Raw genomic sequence first — 25,498 nt, 5'->3', positions numbered from 1 at the left:
AAAGTGTGTGTTTATTCATCAATGTCAATATAAAAATTATCAGAATCATTTCTATCAAATAAAAACATTGTGCTCTTTATTCAGAGATCCCAAAAACAATTAAATAATCACATCAAAAGTTAGAAACTCTGACGTTAGTAATTTATTTGATTACCAAATATATTAGTGTGTGAGAGAGAATGTGTCAATCACAGGTATTGACTTAAAATACTTTGTAGAACGGGACTTTCTGAAGTTCGGTCCATTTACTTGTATTACTGGAACATGGGCCACATTCAATATGGCGGACGCTGTGACGTATCGCAGCAACGGTCCTACCCGCTCTATGAGGCGTCTACGTATTCATGTCTATGGATAAATCTACTGGGTTTCAGTGCAACACTCAGAGGAAGTAAAACAAAACGGCTCCAGCAGCAGCTTTGCTTTGTGGTGTTGTGTTTTAGCTAAATATTCCGTAACAATGTCTTCATTTCAGCAGCTGAGAGATTTTATCAGAGCGCGACTAACTGCTGCTGCTGAAGAAATCTTCATACAGGTTGAAAAAACCATCGTCCGCTACGAGGAGGACATTGAGCTGCTGGAAAAATGCTGGAAACCTCAGATAAAACTCACCAGAATCGGTAAGAAGCTACAGAGGCCAGCTAGTTCAGACCCAGAAAATAAAATAGAAAATCAAATAAATGAAAAATCAGTCGTTTGGTTGGGATTTTTCTTCCTGTTACCATGGCAACTGTTGCCGACCGTCCAGTTGCTAGCTTTAGCAGCTCGCTTTAGCAGCTACCATGTAGCTAAATTTTGTATTTAGCTACATGTTACCGGGTTAATTTGCTTCATTTAACGGCAATAGACTAGAACTGGAAACTAAAACCATTTAAATTATTTCCGAGGAAAAAGAAAACGCCAACAATAGTTATAAAGTTAAGCTTTAAAAAAAATAAATACGAAACAATACATGGGACCTAACTGGCAGGACAAGAGTGCGCCATTATTTACACATTTTTATGGAGAAGAGATGGAAAACTGTTGAGTGAACTTGATTTGCTTTGTTTTCTGGCTATGCCTTAAATATATTTACTGTAAATTGAATTTGTACATCATTATATAGCTGACTGAGGAAGTGTTAGTATTAATTGATAAAGTCCTTCAATTCAAAAGAGAAATCAGTGTTTAGTTTGTTATTTTTGTGACTAAATCTTAGTTGTTACTCATTGAATTTATTTGTTCTAGTAAAACAGAAATGATCGTAGAGTGTAAACTCATTGGATCATGTGACAATAACTAAGTATTTATTCAATTTGCAATAACTCATAAAATTGACTTTTTACTCAAGTTCTTATCTGACATCTGAACTCCAAATTAATATCAGCATCAAATCTGAATCTACACTCATCTTTTAAAATGGTAATATTAACTTTGAGAGGTGTTGGCATAGTAAGTGGTTACTGCTGAATTTTACAGAACCTAAACATACTTCACTGTCCGGTTCTTCAGAGGAACCAACCAGGCTGTCTGGATCAGAACCAACACCGGTTCTGGAGACAGTCATCATGTTAATGAGCTCTTGTGTCTCCTTGTTCCGACAGACGAGCCAAAGCAGCATGTCAACAATAAGAAAGAGGTCTGGGTCGGTCAGAACCTCAAGAAGGAACCAGAACCTCAAAGCATTAGACAGAACCAGCAGGAACCAGAACCTCATTGTACTGGAGGGAAACATGATCATATTCAGATTAAAGACGAGTTTGGAAAACCGGTGACCCAGTACCAAGAGGACATCAGAAAGCTGGACATCTGCTGGAATCAGCTCACCAGAACCGGTAAGAAACTCACCAGAACCGGTAAGAAACTCACCAGAACCGGTATGAAACTCACCAGAACCGGTAAGAAACTCACCACACTGCAAAAACAACATCTTACCAAGTGTTCTTGGTTTAGTTTCTAGTGCAGATTTCTTAGTACATTTAAAATGAGACCAAAATAATTTACAAGTAATTTTTCAGCAATATTTTCCAAATTGTTTAGAGTCAATAATTCCTTAGTATTGATGAAAAAGTAACTGTTCCGTTGGCAGATGACTTCATTTGTAGCATGAGAAAATATCTTGTTTTTAAGTTAAAAATTTTTCAATGTAGCAATACTTTTTCATCAATATTAAGAAATTATTGACTTAAAACTGGCACCTATATCTTGCTGAAAGATATAGGAGCCACAAAACTACTTGCAAGTTAGTTTTGTCTTGTTTCATGAAACAAGACATTTATTTTTAACTACAAATTAGACCAAATTTACTAGGTAAGATTTTGTGTTTTTGCAGTGCAGAACTGGTGAAGATGCTGAGCTGCTTTCTGTTCGTCTTCTGCAGACTGAGCTCAGGTTTCAGGCCTGTTTTCAGAACCAATAAATGGTTTGGATGGATAAGAGAGACACAATAACTGAGGAACATCCTGCTTCTAAATATTCAAGGCAAAGTTCCAGTTTATTTGTGTAGCACATTTCAGTTTCATGGCAGTTCAAGGTGTTTTACATCATGAATACACAAAGTCATAGAACACAGCCAACAACTGAAACATTACATTTTATCAAATGGCATCAGATTGTTGATTAATGTTTTATTATTATTACTATTATTATATTATTCATTAGGGATCAGAGCAGATTCTAGAAAAGATCTTAAATCTCCAGTTGTTTTGCTTCATTGTTAAAACAAGTCAAATATATTTGGACTTCATTTAGACCGATGGTACCAGAGCAGCTGGCCGACACTCTGTGAATCACAGCATCAGTTTCATTCTGGGAAATGATTCTGTTGTTCCTTTGTGTTCCTCCAGGCCTCCCAAAGCAACATGTCTGGAAGCAAGAGAACGTCCTCAATGACCAGACGGAACCAGAACCGCCACAGTTTACAGAAGAACCAGAAGATGGGCCGTCAGATTCAGATTATCTGCAGTGTGAAGAGGAACAGAAGAGTCCAGAAGGTTTGGGTGAGAAAGAGGATGAGGAGGATGTAGATCTTCCTCAGTTTGAGGATGAACCAGGGGAACCAGAACCTCCAGAGTTTGAAGATGGTGAAATAAATTCAGAGTTTATGGATATTAAAAAGGATCCGGAAGAACCTGATCCTATGAAGATCAAAGAAGACCAAGAAAATCTAGAACCTGCAGAGTTTGAAGTCAAACAGGAAGAACCAGAACCAGAACCTCCACGGTCTGACGGTGAACATGAGAAACTTCAGTGGCTCACCTTCCTGAACCAGAGCAGCCAGCAGGTCCAGCAGCTGTTATCAACGTGTGAAACCAAGGCCTTTATGGACCCGTTGCCTTCTCATCAACCAGAACCAGACAAGGAACAGCTTCACCATCAGAACCGTTCAGAACTTCAGCACCGTTTCTACTCAGGTGCAACGCTGGATGCTGAGCAGATCACAGAGGAACGAAATGGATCAGAACCGCCTCCTGTCCAGCAGGAGAAGAAGAAGCTCTGCAGCGGCTGGGAGGCAGAACAGGTTATGGCAGCAGGGTCTCAGGAACATGGCTGGATTGGACCAGAACCAGAACCAGAGCAGTTTCAGTGTCAGAACCCTGCAGAGGAGCAGCAAAGTTTCATCGAGCTTAAAACATTTTATTCATGCGATTCTGAGCAGATGCAAGAGGAACCAGAACCTCCATGTTTTCAGCAGCAGGAAGCAGTCAGGAGTTGGGAGGAGAAACTTCTAATGGCCTCAACTTGTCAACAACATGGCTGGTTTCAACCAGAACCAGGCGCTGGTCCGCCTCACTATCAGAACTTGCCAGAAGATCACCACAGATTCATGGAGCTTTACGGTTCCTGCTCCGTTGTGACATCAGGTCAGGAACACTGTGGATCAGAACCCGTCCAGCTGCAGCAAAAGAACCCAGACCGGAAGCAGCAGGTTGTTCCGACCCGACCTGCAGCTGAGAACCAGAACCAGGAAGGAACCAGCTCTGCAGGGTCAGAGCGTCTTTCTCACACCAACACTGTGAAGTTGAGTAAATGCTATGTGTGCAGTGCTGTAGTGAAATCTCAGAGTTTGAATCAGCATCTAAAGACGCATCCGGGTGTGAAACCGTATGTCTGCAAGCGCTGTGGAGAACGCTTTGCCCAACATGCTCGCCTGAGGGACCACAAGATGACCCACCTGGTGGACGACCTGAAAGCTCGGCAGCTAGCTGGAATCAAAAGCAGACAGAAGAACTTCTTCTGCGAAATATGCAGACGAGGCTTTGCTGAACTTGCTTTTCTAAAAAAACACTGCAAAGCTCACAAGTGGGAGCAGCCATTTTGTGAAACCTGTGGGAAACATTTCACTTCTGAATATTCACTCAAGTCTCACCTGAAAACACACCAAAGGAAACGTGCAAAGCCGTTTTACTGCGGGTTATGCAAGAAAAGGTTTGCTTGTCATTCAACCAAGAAATCCCACATGAAGAGGCACAAAGAACAGGAGCCCACATCGTATAAAACATGGCGGGAAATGTCCAACACCACAAAGCCAGTAGTCAACCACCGAGAAACTCCCTCTGCTGCTGAAACTTTGTTTTGTAGAATATGCAAAAGACTTTTTCTTTATAGGACTTCTTATATTGCCCACATGAAGTCCCACAAAAGCGCGGCCAACAAATGTCGCAAATGTGGGAAAAGTTTTAAAGATAAACAGAGGCTGGCAGCCCACAGGAAGTCCCACAAGAAGAAACCAGCCTTCATTTGTAGCAAATGTGGGAAATGTTTTAAAGATAAATCTGAAGTAGGTGCCCACAGGAGAAGCTGTGGGAAACTCTATGGATGTGAGGAATGTGGAAATAAGTTTTCCTCCTGGAGGGGAGTCAGGCGCCACCAGAAAGGTGGACATTGTAGGGGAAACGTTCAGTCTGTCAACTAGTTCTTTTTTTTTGTTGCTTTTCTTCAGTACTAGTGATGTTGCAAAGATGAGAAATAACTTTCTGTAAAATATTTGGAAGGTTGATTTTTATTTCATTTTTAGTGTAAACAAAACGTTGTTGGATGTTTTGTTCTCTGATTTACTTTCTGAGAGGCCTTGATGGCGTTCCGCCGTATTCAGAGCTCTGATTGGGTCGTTGAGGCTCTGACCTCATGTTGCCTGTTGGGACGTCCATTTCTGGATTGGAGGCTGGTTCGAATCTGAATTTCTTAACAATAAAAAGTTGCATGTTTAACGTTCAAATCATCAGCCAATCCTCACAGGATTGGAGTTTATAATCTGTTATTTAGATCTTAACATAAATCTGTTTGTCACTTTAAAATAAACTAGATAAAAGACCAGACGTGTCCGTGTGTGAGTCAATCTGTGATGGAAGGTTCTGACCCGGTTCTGTTTTACTGTCTGTGTTACATCTGTTGGTTCAGACCAGCAGATCTTCACCTTCCAGTTCATCTCTAGAAACTTCTGCTGTGACAGACAGACAGAACAAACTGCTGAAAGTCTGACAGATGGAGGTCCGATCCGGTTCTGCTGCAGATGAAGGAAACTGCTTCAAGATGGAGCCATTTTCTCCCAGATGTTTAAATATTGTGTTGCTGTGTTTCAGTAATGATGTCTTCAGTTCAGCATCTGAGAGACTTTAACTGCTGCTGCTGAAGAAATGCTCAGAAAAAAACCATCGTCTGCTACCAGGAAGACATCAGACTGCTGGAAATTACTGGAGAGCTCAGAAAAAATTCAACAAAACTAGCATGTAGATAAATATTGAAGCTAAATATTAAATAAGACACTTTGGTTTATAATCTGAACTCTGTTTTATAGACAGACTTCAGTCTCAAACTGTTGAGACTGAAGGTGTTTTGTATTAATGCGTTTCATGTTAAGTGGTGACAAACTTCTGGTAGCGTTCTTTTATTTTTATGTTATCTTTATTGAACATTTAAACAAACAAAGGAACGTATAGTCTTTATCACAAAAAAATAGACTGAACCCATTCAACAGTCAGGGCATAAAAAATTAACTTCTGTAATTCAGAATCAAAACTATAACAGTTTTATTATTCGGTGGCATCATTGAATGCAGGTGAACCAGCTTTTTGAAGCCTGGTGTGCAGTTCATCATTCAGACTCTGACTCAGACGTCCGGTCCTAATGTAGAGGTCATAGTAACAGTGTGCAGGACCCAAGACATTTGATTGACAGCTGACTGCATTCGCTGATTGGCTCCAACTATACTTTGGTGTCTCACAGCAAACAAAACTATAGTTTATCTGCGGACCTCAAAACCGTCTGCTATCAAAGAGCTGCTCAACATGGAGGACTGTGGATTTGTGTCCATGTGTATGAAGCCGATGCACAGAATGTTTAACATGCAGGTCACTTTACACACCAAACGGTTGATTTTCTGTTTCAAAAGTTTTTAATGACACCAATGTTCTGATCAACTGTATTTCTGAAAGTTTTGATTCTGAAACAAAAGAAAGTGTAACTGACCTGAAGTTTGGTCAACTTTTAGTCCTTTTTGTTTGCAGCTTCAGGAATGTCTCCAGTCAGAATGCAAACCATTAATCAACTTACAGTAAATGTTGATTAATGGCTTATTATACTACAATATGTGCCACTTAATAATAACTACTCAGTAGTTTGGCCACTGTCAAGAATAAAAGAATATCTAATGGTACATCAGTTTGAGAGTTAAATGACTACTTCTCACTTATGTGTTTTTGTTTCATGTGGAAATTCAGTTTTCTACTTTCAATGAAGCTTTTTCCACATACTTGACATGAAAAAGGTCTCTCCCCTGTGTGGGTTCTCTGGTGTACATTTAAGCGATTGCGAATACTAAAAGCTTTCCCACATGTCTGACATGAATAAGGCCTCTCACCTGTGTGGGTTCTCCTGTGAACATTTAAATTTGAACTATGTGAAAAACATTTTCCACATGTTTCACAAGAAAAGGGCCTCTCACCTGTGTGAATTTTCTTGTGATGATTTAAATTATCAATTCGAGAAAAGTTTTTCCCACATGTGTCACAAGAAAAAGGCCTTTCACCAGTATGAGTTTTCATGTGATGACTTAAATGATCCATTCTAGATAAACCTTTACCACATATTTCACAGAAAAAAGGCCTCTCACCTGTGTGACTTTTCTTGTGAGCTTTTAAATACCCCATTCGAACAAAGGATTTTCCACAAGCTTCACAAGAAAAAGGCTTCTCACTCGTATGAAGTTTTTGGTGAACTTTTAAATAACCACTTCGAGAGAAACTTTTTCCACATGTGTCACAAGAAAAAGTCCTCTCACCTGTATGACTGTTCTTATGCTCTTTTAAACTACCCATCTGAGAGAAACTTTTCCCACATGTTTCACATTGAAAAGGCCTCTCACCTGTGTGAGTTTGGCAATGCTTTTCAAAGTTACACTTCTTATTAAAAAATGTCCCACAAATGTCACATTTGAAAGACATATTCTTGGAGCCAGAATGAGACTGACTCTGAGACACAGAGGAATTGATTTCTTCCTGATCTTTTGTCTCATCTACAGTAGAGATGTGACAGAAAAGCTGCTCAGTGAAATCAGATTTTTGAAGAGTAGAAGTCTCAATCAAAGCAGTGGACTGCTTCTGGACTAGCTGCTCTCCATCCTGACTGCTGCAGAGGTCCTTCTGCTCCTGCCGAAGTGGCAAATATTCTGGTTCCTGCTGCTCATGTTTAAGCAGTAAAAAATCTAGGTCCTCTGTCAGTGGAGATTCTGTTTCCTCCTCTTCCTTAATCCACTGAGTTTCAGGTTCTTGCCTTCCTTCACTCAGTGGAGGTTCTATTATCACCCGTTTCTCTTTTGTCCTTGAGAACTCGGATTCCTGACTTTCCTTTGTCACGGACGCTTCCGGTTCCATCTCTCTGTCTTTAATCCATGGAGGTCCAACTTCCACCTGGTTTTCAGTCAGTGTTGTTTCTGGTGCTATGCATTCTTCTTTAGCCCAAGAAATCCTGGATTCCTCATTTTCTTCTATCAATGGAGGTTCTGGTTCCTCTTCTTCCTCTTTCATCCATTCAGTGTTTAGGTCTCTCTGTTCAACCAATACAAGTTGCATATCCTCCTCTTCCTCTTTGATCCTTGGAGATCCTGGTTCTGTCTGTTCCTCAGTCAGTGGAGATCCTTGTTCTTCTCTCCATTGAGGTCCTCCTTCCTCTTGGTCCTCACTGGAGCTCTTCCCTTGGTTACAGACATGGTGGATGACAGAAGCTTCCTCTTCAATGGAAACATGTGGCTTCAGGTCTGCAGGGACAAAGAGATCATTGATATAGATTAATTGATGATCATCTCACTCATCAGCCCAGTTATTATCAGACAGTCTGGGCAGAAAGCGTCACATGATTCGTAGGAAATTAGTGCTGCAGAATCCTATTAATCACACATTCATTCAAGTCAGAAGTGTGACAGAGGAAAAATACCTAAAACATGCAGGGTAATGATATCTGATGACTGGAAATGAGAAACACTGCTGTAGAGGAAGGCTTCAGAAATGGTCTCACCCTAAATAATGTTGAATTCACACCAATCCATGCTGGAACTGTGATCTGTGAAAATGGTACCACTGGAAATGTGGAGAATAGTTAACAGTGAGGGTATTTGCTGAGCTAACACATCTGGTTGGGTTGTTAATGGCCCACTTTACTGTAGTAGCAATAATTACAGTCATGTTGGTGTGTCTATCCAAAAGGCTGGTTAGGTAGTAAAATCAAGACTTTGTTGAAGACCTGCACAATGAGCATGCAAGAGATGTGTCTAGAAAAAATGTCTCTAGAATATGGACAGTTCAGGGACATTGGGTCAAAGTCAGTCCACAACAGTAACGTGTTTTCATAAACCTGAAGTAAGAAAGCTCAACAACAAGCAGGGGGCTCAGCATGTCTTCAGCATCAGTTACACTTTGAAGAATTCAAAGAAATAGTGATTAATGTTAGTGCGGAACTGCATTCAAGAAAATGATACAAAATCAGTTGGAACATAAGGATAGAAAAGGTGTGGAATACAGGACTGTCGTCTCATGTCTGGTGGAGATACCAGACCCAGAACTGGAAGGACCACCAAACATATCAGGTCAGAAAATTGTACATTTGTTTCTCCAGGCTCCTGCAGAGCTTTATTTTATTATTTTCTACTTCTATGCTTTTTAGCTTGCTTTTGCTACTACTTCTTTAAGCTAATTAGACATATTAAATGTTGCTAATAGCATCATTTATAGCCAGCCCCAGAGAAACAGAGTTATGCAAGTTAATAGTTTCACTGTCAAAGAAAAGTCTTCTACAGTTGATAGCAGGCAGTAAGGTTGATGTCTGTGGGGATATTTACAGATTCAGTGTGACAGCAGGAAAACAGCGATAACATTCACAATGCCTGCAAATCCAGTGGAACTGACTGAACTAAACAGAAATGACTGGAGCTGCCCTTTGTGTATTTTATCGTTCTTTTAAGCCTGGATATGAAACTTTGGCGACAGATGGGAGACATGAAATGAGCATAATCTGAATAATTCCCTGGAACTCTCAGACAGTGCATCCAAGTCTTACTACTATTATACAATACAGCCAGATCTCCAAACTGCAATGTAAAATTATGAAATATGTCTAGTGGTTTTGGTATAGTTGATCATTTGACAGAAAATAAAAAAGATTATTGTCACCTCTTTTGGTTTTGAGAAAAAACAATCCTGAAAATGACAAACACGTATCCTGGGTAACCATTGATCACCCATAATATTACATCTGAATCCATTTGATATGAAATATTTATTCTGGATATAATATAAGTATGTAAAAGTAAATTGCATGTAATAAATATAAATGTTTGGTGGCTATGCCTCTCACTTTCTCTACAGTTCGAGTTGTTTCGCATTAAATTGCGTCCCTCTGTTACCGTAATGTACCATGTACGCACGAAGCTAATCTTTGAGAGAGAGCTACGGTTAGCTGACTTGACTGCTGTCTACTGACGGATCTCTGCATTTAACCCATCAGTACCTTTATCCAGACCTACCAGAACTTTGTCTCTGCAGCTCCGAACCGATTCTGTGTAGCTTAATTTCTGGTTTCCAGTTGATCCCCATCATTCTGCGCTGAGCATCGAGCTCTTCCTCGTAGCAAATGATGGTTTTTTCAACCTCGGTGAAGATTTCTTCCGCAGCAGCAGTTAGTCTCTCTCTGATAAAATCTCTGAGATGCTGAACTGAAGACATTGTTACTGAAATATCAGCTGAGGAACAATAAATCAACCGTTTTCTAGATGAGTCCACACAACGTGATGCTGGAGCCTTTTGTTTTACGTCCAGTTGAAGTCACACTGAGAGAAAGCAGCGGCTGATTGGTTTATTTAAAGCCCCTGCAGGACTGGACTGGAGCAGCAGACGGGATGCAAAAACTGACCTGAAACTGTCATTAATTGACAGTTAATCATAATGTAGCTTAATGTTAACTAAGAATATTCGTTGAGCTTTTGCCCATTTCCTCCTTGGTGCTTTTACAGAGTGAGACTGCTGGTAAGTTTGGTGTACTGTAATTTATATTATATTACATTACTTTATACTTGTTAAATTTTTGAGAAATCTTTAGATGCTTTCAATGTTTAAAATAAAAATAATAAAAGTCATTGATTGATTGGGAGGCTGCTGTTGTTATGTTGTTCCAGTCCAGTCCAGCAGGGGGCGGAAATGGACCAACCAGCTGCTTTGTCTCAGTGTGACGCCCAGCCGAAGGAGAACAAAAAGACAACAGGAGCAGCTTGTGTTGGACGCAGCTGGAAGACGATTGTGTTGTCATGTCTCAGCTGAATATTTCAGTAACAATATCTTCCCCTGCAGTTCAGCAACAGATAGCGGCTAACTGCTTCTGCTGTTAAAAAACAAAAAAAACGTCGTTCACTACGAGGAAAACATAATCTGATGCAAACTACAGATGAGACTCACCAGAATCGGTATGAATCCGTTTAATCGGTTTACAGCTTGAGCTTTCAGCATTACTAACAGACTTCAGTGTTTTAAGGTCCGTTCAGATCGGTGTTACGGTTTAATAGGTTTTCATGTTAACTGGTGACTAACGTCTGTTAGCATTGTTGCTACATAGCCGAAGGACCCCGCTTAGCTGCCCTCGTCAAAGCCGTTCTTTCGATAAAGAATTAGTGGACTGGACTTCTGACAGTAAAAACGTTCCTTCCAGGATTTAATTAGTTCTGTTCCTTTTTATAGTGTTTCTTTATTCTGAGTTTCAACCCCTTCTCTTTTTATGCATTCTGTCTTTATTTGACTTTTATGTGTATTGTATTAGTGTTAACTTGAAATACAAAATCTTCTACCAAATAAATAACTATATTTTATTTAGTTTCTCCTCCACCTGGACCGCCACCGCCAAACTGACAGTGCTGCATTGAGTGACTGTCACATTACTTGTCCTTGCGATTGTTTGCACTGACACTCAGCATTAAAAACTGACTGTCGCATCCAAAGGAGTCCAAGGTGAATGCTGTTTCCTGCAGAGTGCTTTCCTGTTAGTCAGTGTGTCACAAAGTACACATCTGTGGTCTCTTAATAGGGAGGATGGAGATATTGTCTCCTGCTGAAATTCCTCCCAAATATCCAGTTTTAATGAAGGTTGAGTCAGATGGTTCCAATGAGGTTTTAGGCTGAAGAATGAGATGGTCATTAATTTAATTATATTAAGGATGTCCTCCTTTTTCCCGACAGACCTTCAAAAGTCGCATGTCTCCATTAAGAAGGAAGCTTCTTCCATCCAACATCTCTGTACCCAGGGCAGGAGGCCTTACCACAACCAGAAGGAAGAAGAACCTCAGTGGACCGAAGAGAATCAGATGGAACCAGATCCAAAACAATGGGTTAAAGAGGAAGAGGAGGACACAGCACATCCACTGAAAGAAGAAGAAAAGGAGGAAATAAAGTCTTCATGGGCTAAAGAGAAACAGAAAAAAACTAAAATATGTTTATTTCATATTGAAAAACAAGAGAACCCAGAAACTCATAAGATAAAAGAAGAAGAGGAAGACCCAGGATTTCCACTGACAGAAGAACAGGAGAAACAAGAGTTACAGTGGATTAAAGAGGAAGACCAGGACACAAAACACCCAAGTTTAGAGGAGGAAAATGAGGAACCAACATCTTTCTGGGCTGAAGAGGAACAGAAGAAACCAGAAAACCCACTTATTGAAGAACAGGAGGATCTAGAATCTAAAGGGATTAAAGAAAAAGAAGAACCAGATTCAATATTGATCGTTGAAGTTAAGGAAGAAACAGATTCTTCATGGATTAAACATGAACAGCAGGAACTGGAACATTTTCCAGCTGGTCAGGACCAGAAGGGCCGCCGGAGCAGTGAGGAGGGAGAGAAGCTCGCCCAGGAGCCGTCTGCTGCTTTGATGGAGACTTCTCTTCAGGAAGTCTCCAGGAAAGGAGCTGGAGAACCTAGAACCGAGCAATGTTTATTTCATATTTCTCCTACAGACAGCAAACATCAAGAAGGAAGCAGATCCACAGTGTTAGAGAGTCAGTCTCATGCTGACACAAAGAATATGTCTTTAAAATGTGAAATTTGTGAGAGAGCGTTTAAGAAGAGGTTTAACTTGAAAGAGCATTACAAAACCCACACTGGGGAGAGGCCTTTTTGTTGTGAAACATGTGGGAAACGTTTTTCTCGATTTGGTATTTTAAAAGTTCACAAGCAAACTCATACAGGTGAGAGACCTTTTTCTTGTGAAACTTGTGGAAAAACATTCTTGCGAATTTATAATTTAAATCTTCACAAGAAAGTTCATACCGGTGAGAGGCCTTTTTCCTGTGACATGTGTGGAAAATCTTTCTCTCGTATTGATAATTTAAATCTACATAAGAAAAGGCATGCAGATGAGAGATCTTTAAAAAATCATGCAAGTGAGAGGCCTTTCTCTTGTGAAACATGTGACAAAAGTTTCTCTCGAATTGATCACTTAAAAGCTCACAAGAACACTCACACAGGGGAGAGACCTTTTTCTTGTGACACTTGTGGGAAAGGTTTTTCTCATTTTGGCAATTTAAGTATTCATAAGAAAATCCATACAGGTGAGAGGCCTTTTTCTTGTGAGACGTGTGGGAAAGGCTTTATAAATAGTTCAAACTTGAATGTTCACAGGAGAACTCACACGGGTGAAAGACCTTATTCATGTGAAGTATGTGGGAAAGCTTATTTCATCCGCAATCACTTAAATGTACATCAGAGAACCCACACAGGTGAGAAACCTTTTTCATGTCAAATATGTGGCAAAAGTTTTATTGAAAATAGGAAACTGAATTATCACATAAAAAGAAAGCACATAAGTGAGAAATAGTCATTTTAATCTCACTGGTTAACAATAAATATTTAGAATTTTCTTAGTTTATTTTTAAGTAGTATATTAGGAAAGAAAAAATACCAATTAAGCTTAAACATGAGTGGGAGTGAAGGTGATGTGTTGGACGGGTTTAACAGAACCTAAACCCGTTTTGTTGGGTGACTCTGGTTCACTGGATACAGTAGTTTTGCAATTTGAAGGTTTTTTTGTTTTTAAAGTTTCAAGTTGGAATTTTATAATAAATGTTGAATTTAAACACTTGAAGACAATTTGTTTTTATTTAAAATTTTTACTGGGATCAAATTTGAAAGTATGTTTTTAATCCATTTTGCAGATATTTTACAGATCAGAAGTATGAACACAATAGAGATGAGAAGAACGTAATCATCCTGTGTGTTTGTTAGGAAAAACTGTTTTTGAGGTCATTGGAGTTTAAATGATAAACTCTGCAGTGATAGATTATAGATTCTCCGTAAGGACAGGTTTAAGCTCATTTATGTTTAATAAATGCCAACATTTCAGTCTAATAACACAGTGAGGGTGACGAGCAGGTCTGGATCGGCGCGTTGGGAGAACCGAAGACGCTCTGAGATTTGGGCTGACAGTCTGGTTTTCTCTCTTCATTATTTTTTCATTGGTCAATATTCACTGGGTTGATCTCGTGTCGTTGCTGCTGTCCCTGGGCTGCAACCATCTCTACTGACTAACAGCTTCTGTTTCTGTGTTTTACTGAGACGTTTCCTGTCGACGGTCTCAGTCATTCATGGATGGAAAGTAGAAAGAGCAAAGATGATGCAGAGGAGACTAAATTAAAAAGACAAAACTGGAAACATTTGCAGTTAAAACTGATCAACTTTTCCATAATAATGACAATACTGTTAATAACTCCATGAATCAGGTAAGGTAGAAAATGCTAATATGTATTAAAGAATTTGAATATTATGTGAAAATACAATATTTCTTGCCAGTCATCTCAGAAAGGGAAACATTGTATGAAATCATCATCCATAGAGTGATGTATTATTATATATTATATTTTGATGATTATGGCTTTAAATAATAAAAACTCAAAAGTTAGTGTCAGAAAGTCAGAATATGGTGAATAAAATCATTGGAATCTGTCATAATAATAATAATAATTTCTCATTTGGTCAGCTGGACTCTGACTGGACAGAATAAACTGTAGATCAAAAGCTTCTGTCTTTTAATATTAACAGAAATATTTGTCTTTGATCTGAAAACCAATGCAGTGAAAAAAACTGCTTATTTATTTATTTTCACACTGAAACATAAAGAATCATAAAAATCAGTTTATTAGAAAAGAGTTGATTTGAGGGTCAGTTAGACTTCAGGAGTCTAATAAATAAAAACATTCATTCAATATTATCAAACGTGACATTAATGATCTACATCCTCATTTAATATTCGAACATTATGAAAATCAAAACCATTCTGATCCTTAAAACACTTGGAATTATTTTGTCATTTCTATCAGATAAAACTTTTACTCACTAATTTGAGGTTTGCATTTAAGAAGCTAATTGAACCAAAGATTTTATATCTATTTGGTTGCTGGAAGAATTTCCCTACAAACATTAAAATGTTTAATAGTTTCAGTTTCTATGTAAACATTTTATAAACCTCGGTGGCATTATTGGTTTTCTCCTCTGATTCCATTTATCACTGTTGAATTTGAACTTTGGTGCCAATATTGTGTCAGATGAAGTTTATATATAAAAATAATCTGAAGACATTCAGACTTTATTTAAAACCAAGAACATTTCACAGCACAATGATTTTGGACAAATCAGAATAAATCTCATCCAAACTGTAGAACTATTACAACTGGATCTGTAAAACCAGACGGCACGTCTACAAAACAATATCTATACTTCATCATAAATGAACATCTTTCACAATCTGCTGTCCTGTAAAAACCACAGCAGCAACAATTACAACCAAAGCAAATTTAATTCCTGTTTAAATTCATTATAAAACCAAATGTTTAATTTATTCAAACACAAAGTGAAAAACTGCTGAACTATTCAAACATTTTGGTTTTCACAGTAAAAGTCTAAAAACATTATCAATAAATGGAATAAACTCAAAAGTTCTTAAGAAAAACATTGAAAAATCAAATGAAGAATGTCGACAATCATCAGGAGTTTATGAATTTATGAAATTAAACTTCAGTTTCAGGATTTCAACAAAAAGTTATTTTATCACCGTTGGTGTGGAGAAAAGTTTTCTCTACAACCCCACTGTAGATGATTTAAGTTTAGGATCAGGATATAGGATATAATAAGGTTGAAGTCCGGCCTTTGATTAGGCCATTCCAACTCTACATTTCATTACTTTGGTCCTTCCTGTTGTAGATCTGCGGTTATGTTGACGACAGTATTTGGACTAAACTTCAGCTGCTGGACAGATGGACTCTGGTTTGGTCTACAAGACTTTGGTACTCTGAAGAGTAAAAGGAGCCCACATCACCAGCCCTCCACCACCGTGCTGAACTGCATCCATGAAACCAGTGCAAAGATTTCTGGTCCCATCTGATGGTGTGAAGATGTTTGTCCATTAGGTCAGAGCTGCTGGTGTCCAGAGGCTTCATGAGCTTTTTAAAGAACATCTCAGCTTCATTTCTAAGGATGAATCAGTAACTTTATAGTCTAAAACACTTTAAGAAAAGTTTAAAAACGTTTAATAGTGAATCAGTTTGAGTCGACTCCTCAGTCTATGAGCTTCTTCCAGGTTTTCTGCTGCACATTTCATTTAGACTGATTTCAATGATTTTCTGGAGATATCTGGACTGAGTGGAAACATGTTCACTCCAAACCCACACAGGAAAGGCAGTGGGACTTTTTCCATGATGATCTGACAGGTTTCATTCTAGAAGCTTTTCATAAAGCCCCCCCAGGAGAAAGGCCTCTCAGCCATGTGGTTTCTCCGGTGAAGATTTAATAGATAACGTCGAGTGAAACTTTTCCCACATGTTTCACAAGAAAAAGGCCTCTCACCTGTATGAATGTTCTTGTGGACATTTAAATGACCGATTTGAAAGAAACTTTTCTTGCATATCGGACAAGTAAAAGGCCTTTCTCCGGTGTGGGTTCTATAGTGAACATTTAATTGAGAACGTCTAGCAAAACTTTTACTGCATGTTTCACAAGTAAAAGGTTTTTCTCCAGTGTGGGTCATGTAATGCTGCTTTAAGTCGTATTTATTCTTCATTAGTCTCCCACACACACCGCAGCTGAAAGGTCCAGTCCTGGTGTCGGTGTGGGACCGACTCCCCGACCCGGTGGAGCTGCTTCCTTCCTGTCCTCTGCTCTCGGCTTCAGGAGAGACGTGAAAGGAAGAATCCTCAGTTCTCGGTTCTCCGTCACTCAGATCCCGACCCTGAAGTGTGAAAGTCTCCATCAAAGCAGCAAACTGGTTCTGGTCGAGCTGTTCTCCCTGCTTCTGGTTCTGCCTGGTCAGTGAAGGTTCTGGTTCTGGTTCTGGTTCTGGTTCCTGCTGTTCAAAGTTAAACACTGCAGACTCTGCCTCCTCCTCTTCCTCTTTAATCCACAGAGATCCTGGTTCCCAATGTTCTTCAGCCAGTGGAGGTTCTGGTTCCATCTGTTCCTCTTCAGTTGTCATGGGAGAAATAACTTTAACAAGATTCTGGAAGAGAAGAAAAAACAAATTTATTAAAACCTGCAAGGTGAGAACAGAAATACAGAGTCCAGTCTGCTCTGGATTCTGGCTCCTCTGATATCTAGCAGGTCATTTAGCAGCAGGAGGTCAGCAGGAGGTCAGCAGGGGGTCAGCAGGGGGTCAGCAGCTCTGGCTGTTTCCCAACAGAGAGAAGAGAGACCTGACTGGATTATAGGTGTGAATCTTTGGTTGTTAAGCATCAAGGATCCTGTGGAGCCCAACAGTGATGGACGTTGTTACTTAATCCATGAAATGCAGCCTCAGTTCTGGGTTGGGGAAGAAAAACCCAGAAGGTCTCCTGGACCAGAGACACCCCCTGCTGTGAAATGTTTATTGATAAATGTCATGATCAGACGTGATCTACAGCACTAGAGTATTGAGGGACACATTATAAAATGTAACATTACATCAGTAAAGTGAGATTCAGCTTCATCCTCATCATGACTGGACATCTTCTCCTCACTGGACGTCCTCTCCTCACTGGACATCTTCTCCTCACCAACCTGCTGGACGGCAGCAGCAGAAACACGAGGATTCTGGACGCCTGTGGGGACAAAGGAAGGGATCATTAATATTGATTGATTGATGACCGTCTCATCCATCGGGTCAATAAGTGACCAACAATCTTCTGTTGTCACGTTTTCAGCTCAATAAATTTGAAGCTCTGGTAACAAAGTGTGTAAATGAAAATCAATATTTTAGTTCAGTGATGTTTGTGGTAGAGAGATGATCTAATATTAACACCACTGTTACTTTAATTAATGATAAATGGAGTTAAAGTACCAGTTACAGGATGAACTCTGACCTCCTGAGCCTCTGTCACCATTAAAGAACACATGATGTTTTATAAACCGTCTCCCCTGCAATAAAACGTTTCACTCTGCAGATGTTAGTTATGAAATTCTTTGAATTAAACAGAAACTATATTTTGTTTCACTTCATCAGGTCACATTTTCACACAGCTGGGTGTGCTGTGGTGGCGTGGAGGACAGCGTGACCCACGTTTGGAGGCCTTGAGTCCTCGACGCGGCTGTCACAGGTTCGATTCCCGGACCCGGTGACATTTGCTGCATGTCTTCCCCCCATTTCCTGTCAGCCTGCTGTCATATAAGGAACAATAGAGCCACGAAAAGACCCCATGGAGGGAAAAGAACAAAAAAAACAAACTGTCTGTTCCCAGGACAGAACCCTGGTTTGTGCCCCTGGTATGGCTGTCAGTGTAGAGCATCTAGGCAGTTTTGTCTATTGGTTGGTTCTACCCTTCTGTCAAAGAAACGATAACAGTTAATGTTCAATGTTACTTTAATAAAACTCTGAGGGGATTTAAGAGGCAGCTTGGCAGTTCTGTGGAAAAATGGAAAATCAAGCAACGGGAGGATGAAGGATCAGGAGGGAACCATCAATACTACAAACTGCTCAGCTGCATTTCTCACTAACAACTTAGAAAAAATCTAAAGTAGTGAAAATGATTTTTGTCTTTTCTGATCTGGCATCAGATACAATCTAAACTCTTTACATCGTTTAAATTTATTGCCTCTTTCTCCAACTCTCTGAATCGCATCATTAATCTTCTTCTCTTCTTCCTCCCTCTGTCTCTGTTTCCAGATTAATAGTCTGCATTTAACCCATCAGCACTTTTATCCAGACCTACCAGAACTTTGTCTCTGCAGCTCCGAACCGATTCTGTGTAGCTTAATTTCTGGTTTCCAGTTGATCCCCATCATTCTGCGCTGAGCATCGAGCTCTTCCTCGTAGCAAATGATGGTTTTTTCAACCTCGGTGAAGATTTCTTCCGCAGCAGCAGTTAGTCTCTCTCTGATAAACTCTCTGAGATGCTGAGCTGAAGACATTGTTACTGAAATATCAGCTGAGGAACAATAAATCAACCGTTTTCTAGATGAGTCCACACAACCTGATGCTGGAGCCTTTTGTTTTACTTCCGCTGGGGGTCAAACTGAGAGAAAGCAGTTTATTGGATCATGTCCGCCCCCTGCTGGACTGGACTGGAACAGCAGAAAATGACCGTGTTCTCTCAACCAGACCTGAACTTTTTCTTCATTTTGGGGTTTAAAGCCTTTAGGACAGGGTGTCAAACTCCAGTCCTCGAAGGCCGGAGCCCAACTTTTAGATGAGCCTCTGCTGCACCACCTGAATAATGAGGTCATTAAGGTTCTGGAGAACTAACAGGAGGAGGTCATTAAGTCATTTCATTCCAGTGTTTTGTTCCTGTGGCACATCTAAAAACTGCAGGACAGCGACTGGAGAACTGGAGTTTGAAACCTGTGCTTTAGGACATTTCATTCTATTCTCTGAAGAACTGAAATATTTCCTAAGAGTTTCACTAAAATACAGCTACCACTTGCGAGGCATATTATGAGACATATTATGAGTCATATTATGAGACATATTATGAGTCATATTATGAGACATATTATGAGTCATATTATGAGTGTTATTTTGTTGTGTTTTTGTCCACAAAAACCATACAAATAATTACTTGGTGCACAAAAATGTAAAGAATGAAAAAGTTAAGGTGTGTTTCAGGTAACGTTATTTGGCCTTTCTAATGTTCATGGATGGTGACATGGAGGCTGTTGCCAGGGCAACCTGAGGTCATCCATTACTCCCATGGATTTTAGTTTAGCAGTAACAAGACATGAAGTTACTTTAAAATGACGTTATTGATGAAGGTTAGATTAAAATGATGGATTATTTCTGTTACCAGGTTAACTGATCCTTACTAATAAATATCAAGCATGAAGAGAAGTCTAAAAGATGGAGTGGACCTCCTGATAGTTTGTGATGCAGTGCATGATTCTAGAAACTGAAAGGTTTTGAGCTTCATTAAAAACATGTTTGGGTCACTAAAACTGACCTGCTTCAGAAATGAGAGCACAATGCAACAAAGATGATGGATGAGGAAACAGAAATTATTAACTGGTATCAAATTTTAAAGTGAGTTTTAAGTTTTTAATGCAACAGAGATGAGAAGACACTAAATGAGTTTCGATATGAATCTGATAAGATCTGGATTCAGATGGATGAACATTTCAACAAGGTTAAAATAATCTGTTTCATAAATGGCAACATTTGGCTCAATGTTACTGTAACAATGATTTATTGATTATTTGCTTCATTGTTAATATTTGCATCATCCCAAAGTGAGATCATTTCTGCTGAATTATTTTTGTCTAAACTGGGAGGAAACAGTAAAAACAGCAAAATCTTCAGGATTTACAGCAAAGTTTTCTGATGCACCAACTGAATCCAGTCGTTGTTTTTTATTAATAACTTTAAACTGGAATCTAATTATTCTGCACGACAACATTTTTTAATAAAACGTGTAAATGATAAACTTTCTGTTATATGTGAATAATTGAGGTCTTGGCTGTAAATAAAACAGATTGTGATCAGAAAGCAGATATGAATCTGTTCTCAGTGGTTATTAGACCAAACTGCTGGCAGCCAATCAGACGTCGTTGCTGCAGCTGTGTGGGTTTGTGCTCTGCAGCCTCCACACCGTTAGCTGTGGCTTGTCACCTTAATAACACAACGACAGTTACCAGCATCGACTGAAACAATCGTTCAGGAAGCAGCTGTGTTCTTCATCTGAGAGACAAACAGCTCAGAGCTGAACTCACACATTCATCATGTTTCCTTCCTGTGAACCGGCAGCAGGACCAGGCGGCCATGTTGGTTCTGATCCGGTCTCGTTTCTCCACAGTTCAGACTGAAAACCAAGAGAATCCTGTTTTTACAAGAAAGTGGAACAAACAAGCTTAAAGATTTTAAAACCTTCATCTGATGCTTTAACTGGTTTTCTGTAAATGTTTTTATTGAACATGATGGTTAAAATAATGGGAAGGAACTGGACTGTGTGTCTGAAGGTGTCTCAGTAAAACTAATTATTAATTTTTCATTAATAATTAATGAACAGAATCAAAGTGTTTCTGATCAAAGTCTTTGATTCCGACGGTCCAGTCAAAGTCCAGCTGATGGTTCTCAGCTTGTTGCTCATCAGCCTCAGGGAGATGAAACATGTTGGGACAGAAACTCCTGGTTTGATGGACAATTTAAGAACAAACAGTGAATCAAGTCATTTAGTCACAAACAGCTCTTTAATAAAAACATCAGGGATTTTACACAAAGTTGAGTTACAATGAAATAAAGACAAAACTGTTAACAACAAAGGATCAAATATGAAGCAGAAAGAAAATAATCAGAGATCTAAATAAATGTATAAAATTATAACGTCACAGACTGACAGGAACAAGTCATCATCTGGATGGAAATCCTGTTAGTAAATCTGAAAAACTGGAATAAAAAATTCTCTTAATGTTTGACTTAAATGTAAAGAAGCTTTAAAACAATAAATCAGCAGTGATCTGACAGGAAAGTGAGTTATGAGAGAGAGAGAAAGATACGGAGCTGAGATGAACAGGCAGCGGCGAGAACTGAGGCCGACATTCACCAGCTGCACATTTTACTGCTACTTTACCACAGCTGTGAATAAAGGCCACTGGAGTCAGAAAACCCTGCAGCTGGGGGCCGGGCCCTTGTTCCTGAGGGCCATCAGCAGAGAGAGGCCACAGCAGTACACCAGACTCTTCACTATCAGCAGCGAGTAGAGCAGGCAGAGCAGCTTCACCCTGCAGTGAGACTGGAAGGACACTGGGAGCAACGCAGGAACCTCTGGAACAGAAAAGGAGGGAAATGTTTGCAGTGAATCCTCCTCTGTCCTCTGCTCCACCTGAGTCTCTGCCTGGTCTCCCAGCTTCATCACCTTGTGTTGCTGGGGCCTCCACTGGGCCCCCCTCATGCTGCACAGAGCAGCGGTATCTAGATGTGCTGACAGGATCCCGATCCACCAGTAAGAGGGAGGCGGTGCGGTTCGGCTCTCTGAGCTCCAGCTGCTCTCCAGAGGTCAGATCCTTCTCTGTACCGTCCTCCAGTCTTTTCCAGGAGAACTGGACCTCAGGAGGAAACATGTCTGAGGCCAGACACAGCAGGAAGGCCCTCGGGCCCCGCTGGGCGCTGGATGCTGCTGGGTACACGCTCACCCTGGGCTTCACTACCGGATCATCTGAAGGTTGGCAGCAGAAACAAGCAGACAGACAAACATCCACAGTCAGCAGCAGCTGCAGCTCAACGTCAGAAAACAATCATTCATTTTTCATAAAATGTATTCATTTGGTGTCAAACTGCTTTTTGATATTCTTTTCTTTAATTATAAATTTTATATACATAAATTTTTTCCTGGTAAATAATTTTTTGCTTTGAGGTTTTTAGATAATAAATAATCTAAGTTTAAAATAATTGAACACAAATTAATATATTCCCTTTGAGCAACAAAAACTTTTACAGCATTAATTGCTGTAATTTATTGACAAAAGCTAATTATTATTATTATTATTATTATTATTATTATTATTATTATTATTATTATTATTATTATTATTATTATTATTATTATTATTATTATTATTATTATTATTATTCACTGTTTATTAACATTAAATGTTTTCCATCAGTTTTTATCTGAACATTTAATGTTTTAATTTTAATAACAGACAAATAAATAAAACATTTAATAATTCCAATATTTGTTAGTAATTTATTATTAATCTGGAATATAAATCCATATCTGATCTGAAGTTTATTTTAAGTTTTATCAGATCGACGTTGGAGGAGAAATAAAAACTAAATTTACAGAAAAAACTTTAATGGTTTTTAACAATAAACTAAAGCAAAAATAAAATCTGATTTTTGCAATATTATGTAAAATTCTGTAAAAAGAATGAAGTTTAAATTATAAAATTTAAGAATATTTTACACATTTGCTTAATCAAAGTAAATGGATCCAGATGGCAAACTGCTTTTGGTTTCAATTAAAATAATAATAAAAATAAAATATCAATTCTCAGGAACAGGAACCAGATTTGTGTCTCTTTAATTAAACCAATAATATATTATATTATATTATATTATATTATATTATATTATATTATATTATATTATATTATATTATATTATATTATATTATATTATATTATATTATATTATATTATATTATATTATATTATATTATATTATATTATTAACACTTTGTCTTTCTCTCTTTTTATTTTCCAAACTAATAACTTTTTACATGTCCAAATAAAATCCAAATTAATCTCCATTATTATGCAATTTTTCTAATTAATCTAATTGTAAATCTAGAAAATTTTCATCTTTTAAATCAGAAACATTTCATACAGACTCTACATGTTTACAGATTTCCTAAAAATAAAAAATAAAAATTAGAATTTTCTGAAAAAAGATTTGAAATAATTTGTCAGAATTTGTTTTGGTTGCAGTTGAATTAGAATATATTTACACTGAATGAAATAATAAGGAACAAATGTTAAAAATGACAGAAATGTTTTTTGTTTTGCAGTGAAGATTAAAATGTTTCTGTTTATTTCTGGTTTTCTTTGTTTACATGATTAATTATCTACTAACAACAAAAAACAACAAAAATCTGAAGCAGCAGAAAAGATTTAAACGTTTTGATTCTTACCGGTTACATCGAGTTTGGATCCAGAACCAAAGATTAAGATTAGAATGAGCCGTCGCTCCGACGGGTCAGCTGAGCAGAACCGGTCCAGAACCGGTCCAGAACCGGTCCAGAACCAGTCCAGAACCGGTCCAGATCTCCAGGTTTCCTCAGAATCAACTGATGACTGGAGGCAGATTTAAAATGTGTCTGAATGAGAAGGAGACGGTCAAAATGTCAGCGGATCAGAACCGTCCTGCTGAAGTTGCTGTGAGGTTCTGAGTGGATCCTTGGCAGAACCATCAGAAATGTGCTGTGAAGGTCCAAAGTAGGTCTGAAGGAAGCTCTGCAGACATCATGTCTGAAAGCTCCCATCTCTCCCAGTGGCTCTGCTGGTTTGTTGCTGAAAGTCTTCAGTGTGTTCAGTCTGAGCTGCAGCTGCTGAGATCTCCTGAGATCATGAATGCAGCATGGAGGTTTGTGGTTTCCTGGAGGCTGATGGAGTCATGAAGCTCACACTGATCAGGTGGGATGGAGACGGCAGAGGTCATGACCTTTGACACATCAGGTGGGATGGAGACGGCAGAGGTCATGACCTTTGACACATCAGGCTGGGAAGCATTTCTGTCCAGCATTTTAGCAGCAACACGACTCAAAGTGTTTTACATCATAATATAACTGCAGTGACCTTTGACCTGCTGTGTGTGTGTGTGTGTGTGTGTGTGTGTGTGTGCGTGTGTGCGTGTGTGTGTGTGTGTGTGTGTGTGTGTGTGTGTGTGTGTGTGTGTGTGTGTGTGTGTGTGTGTGTGTGTGTGTGTGTGTGTGTGTGTGTGTGTGTGTGTGTGTGTGTGTGTGTGTGTGTGTGTGTGTGTGTGTGTGTGTGTGAGAAAACCTCCAGCTCTGGACAGAGTTGAACATGTTTGAAGACAGAATCTGAACCAAACTGGATCACATTGGATCAAACTGTTTTCTGTTTTAATTTTATATTTTATATTTTTTTAACTCTTCTGTTCAGAGACGCATCAGAAACCTGAATCTTAATGTTTATGAAGGAAACGGCTGTTCAGCCTGATATTCCAAACAAAGTGATGAGGAAGAGATTTGGGTTCAGATCTGGAGTCCAAACCAGAGAACAAAGTACCGACTCACATCCTGTCATCGTCATGGGAAACGTGATGCTACGCTCCAGTTTCAGTCCCAGTTGACTAAACTGGGATACTCTGATCAGGCAGACGTTGCATTGCAGTAAATGTTGTTTGCATGTAGATTTATCACAGTTTGTGCTCTAATTGTCTTGTTGGAGGTGAATAAAGTGTGAACCAGCAAACCAAGAACACTGAGTTTTACATGCTGCAGTAGGTAGAATGTTAGCCAGCTAGCGCATCACAACAAGTTAACTAGAGATCAACACTTCACCAGTACAGTACTGGACCAGCCAGTTCAGGATGGCTGGGAAGAACCTGAAGATGATTTCAGGCCCCAAAGGAGAATTAGAGAATTAGGCTTCGTTCACACAGCAGGAAAATGTGACTAATTTTCAAATTAAATGAATAGTTACTGTTCAGAAGATGAACAGCAGCTAATGTGGAAACTCATATTTCATAAGTGATGTTAAGGTGGAAGATGTGAACCTGGGCTGTGACTCACTGCTCTCTTCCTTCCTGTTTGACATCTGGAGGTTTTTCTTCAGGCTGAAGGAATCATTTCTCACCGTGGGAACCAGAACAACAGCTGCAGCAGCAGGAGGCTGAATGATCCAGTTTTACTTTATCTTCAATGAGAAGCCCTTCAGATTCTTCTCAGATGACAAATCACCTTTCTGAGAATGGTTGAACTTTCCTAAAATCTCACTTGGACTCTTCAAAAAACAAAATAGTACTTTACATTTTTCTGTATCTTTCCTCTGGTACCAGAAAGTAATGACACTGTAGAGGAAC

The 25,498-nt window shown here is 39.0% G+C and overlaps 5 protein-coding genes across 7 annotated transcripts; 2 read left to right on the top strand and 3 right to left on the bottom strand.

Moving 5' to 3' along the window:
* Nucleotides 1–294: 294 nt before the first annotated feature.
* On the top strand, nucleotides 295–5,292 carry LOC122841670 (zinc finger protein 343-like). Of its 2 annotated transcripts, XM_044135194.1 has the most exons (3): nucleotides 295–620; nucleotides 1,584–1,814; nucleotides 2,826–5,292. In XM_044135194.1, the coding sequence occupies exons 1-3, from the start codon at nucleotides 461–463 to the stop codon at nucleotides 4,892–4,894; spliced, it is 2,460 nt and encodes an 819-aa protein (XP_043991129.1). In that variant the 5' UTR covers nucleotides 295–460; the 3' UTR covers nucleotides 4,895–5,292. The 2 variants fall into 2 exon arrangements, with proteins under 2 accessions (XP_043991129.1, XP_043991130.1); XM_044135195.1 differs by lacking the exon at nucleotides 1,584–1,814.
* A 449-nt stretch (nucleotides 5,293–5,741) lies between these two features.
* On the bottom strand, nucleotides 5,742–10,295 carry LOC122841681 (zinc finger protein 436-like). The gene is made up of 2 exons (XM_044135219.1): nucleotides 9,995–10,295; nucleotides 5,742–8,233 (listed from the first exon to the last, which is right to left on the bottom strand). Exons 1-2 carry the CDS (start codon nucleotides 10,191–10,193, stop codon nucleotides 6,657–6,659), a joined length of 1,776 nt encoding a protein of 591 aa, XP_043991154.1. The 5' UTR covers nucleotides 10,194–10,295; the 3' UTR covers nucleotides 5,742–6,656.
* A 113-nt stretch (nucleotides 10,296–10,408) lies between these two features.
* On the top strand, nucleotides 10,409–13,583 carry LOC122841690 (zinc finger protein 62 homolog). The gene is made up of 3 exons (XM_044135231.1): nucleotides 10,409–10,493; nucleotides 10,643–10,927; nucleotides 11,694–13,583. The coding sequence occupies exons 2-3, from the start codon at nucleotides 10,909–10,911 to the stop codon at nucleotides 13,322–13,324; spliced, it is 1,650 nt and encodes a 549-aa protein (XP_043991166.1). The 5' UTR covers nucleotides 10,409–10,493; nucleotides 10,643–10,908; the 3' UTR covers nucleotides 13,325–13,583.
* A 1,489-nt stretch (nucleotides 13,584–15,072) lies between these two features.
* On the bottom strand, nucleotides 15,073–18,988 carry LOC122841729 (zinc finger protein 135-like). 2 transcript variants are annotated; one of them, XM_044135290.1, is made up of 3 exons: nucleotides 18,678–18,988; nucleotides 17,434–17,570; nucleotides 15,073–16,993 (listed from the first exon to the last, which is right to left on the bottom strand). In XM_044135290.1, the coding sequence occupies exons 1-3, from the start codon at nucleotides 18,874–18,876 to the stop codon at nucleotides 16,217–16,219; spliced, it is 1,113 nt and encodes a 370-aa protein (XP_043991225.1). In that variant the 5' UTR covers nucleotides 18,877–18,988; the 3' UTR covers nucleotides 15,073–16,216. The 2 variants fall into 2 exon arrangements, with proteins under 2 accessions (XP_043991225.1, XP_043991226.1); XM_044135291.1 differs by lacking the exon at nucleotides 15,073–16,993 and adding an exon at nucleotides 17,000–17,345 and having other exon boundaries at nucleotides 18,678–18,987.
* Nucleotides 18,989–21,007: 2,019 nt separating this feature from the next.
* Nucleotides 21,008–24,720, bottom strand: LOC122841418. Its single transcript, XM_044134712.1, has 4 exons — nucleotides 24,703–24,720; nucleotides 23,586–23,748; nucleotides 21,810–22,109; nucleotides 21,008–21,718 (listed from the first exon to the last, which is right to left on the bottom strand). Exons 1-4 carry the CDS (start codon nucleotides 24,718–24,720, stop codon nucleotides 21,552–21,554), a joined length of 648 nt encoding a protein of 215 aa, XP_043990647.1. The 3' UTR covers nucleotides 21,008–21,551.
* Between the last annotated feature and the right edge of the window lie 778 nt (nucleotides 24,721–25,498).

This window comes from Gambusia affinis, linkage group LG12, assembly GCF_019740435.1.
Source record: "Gambusia affinis linkage group LG12, SWU_Gaff_1.0, whole genome shotgun sequence".
Taxonomy (NCBI): Eukaryota; Metazoa; Chordata; class Actinopteri; order Cyprinodontiformes; family Poeciliidae; genus Gambusia; species Gambusia affinis.
The sequence above is the reverse complement of the archived record's forward strand: the minus strand, read 5'-3'. Positions and strand labels throughout refer to the sequence as shown.

What these genes read in the sequence shown, in the direction of transcription:
- LOC122841670 (XM_044135194.1), top strand. Translation starts at nt 461, where the DNA reads ATGTCTTCATTTCAGCAGCTGAGAGATTTTATCAGAGCGCGACTAACT. An exon ending in GATAAAACTCACCAGAATCG is followed by an intron (nt 621 to 1,583) that starts GTAAGAAGCTAC and finishes TTGTTCCGACAG; the next exon opens with ACGAGCCAAAGCAGCATGTC. An exon ending in GAATCAGCTCACCAGAACCG is followed by an intron (nt 1,815 to 2,825) that starts GTAAGAAACTCA and finishes GTGTTCCTCCAG; the next exon opens with GCCTCCCAAAGCAACATGTC.
- LOC122841681 (XM_044135219.1), bottom strand. Translation starts at nt 10,193, where the DNA reads ATGTCTTCAGTTCAGCATCTCAGAGATTTTATCAGAGAGAGACTAACT. An exon ending in GCTGCAGAGACAAAGTTCTG is followed by an intron (nt 8,234 to 9,994) that starts GTAGGTCTGGAT and finishes TTGTCCCTGCAG; the next exon opens with ACCTGAAGCCACATGTTTCC.
- LOC122841729 (XM_044135290.1), bottom strand. Translation starts at nt 18,876, where the DNA reads ATGTCTTCAGCTCAGCATCTCAGAGAGTTTATCAGAGAGAGACTAACT. An exon ending in GCTGCAGAGACAAAGTTCTG is followed by an intron (nt 17,571 to 18,677) that starts GTAGGTCTGGAT and finishes TTGTCCCCACAG; the next exon opens with GCGTCCAGAATCCTCGTGTT. An exon ending in CTGAATCTCACTTTACTGAT is followed by an intron (nt 16,994 to 17,433) that starts GTAATGTTACAT and finishes CTTCTCTTCCAG; the next exon opens with AATCTTGTTAAAGTTATTTC.
- LOC122841418 (XM_044134712.1), bottom strand. An exon ending in ATCCAAACTCGATGTAACCG is followed by an intron (nt 22,110 to 23,585) that starts GTAAGAATCAAA and finishes GCCAACCTTCAG; the next exon opens with ATGATCCGGTAGTGAAGCCC. An exon ending in GGAGGCCCCAGCAACACAAG is followed by an intron (nt 21,719 to 21,809) that starts GTGATGAAGCTG and finishes TTTCTGTTCCAG; the next exon opens with AGGTTCCTGCGTTGCTCCCA.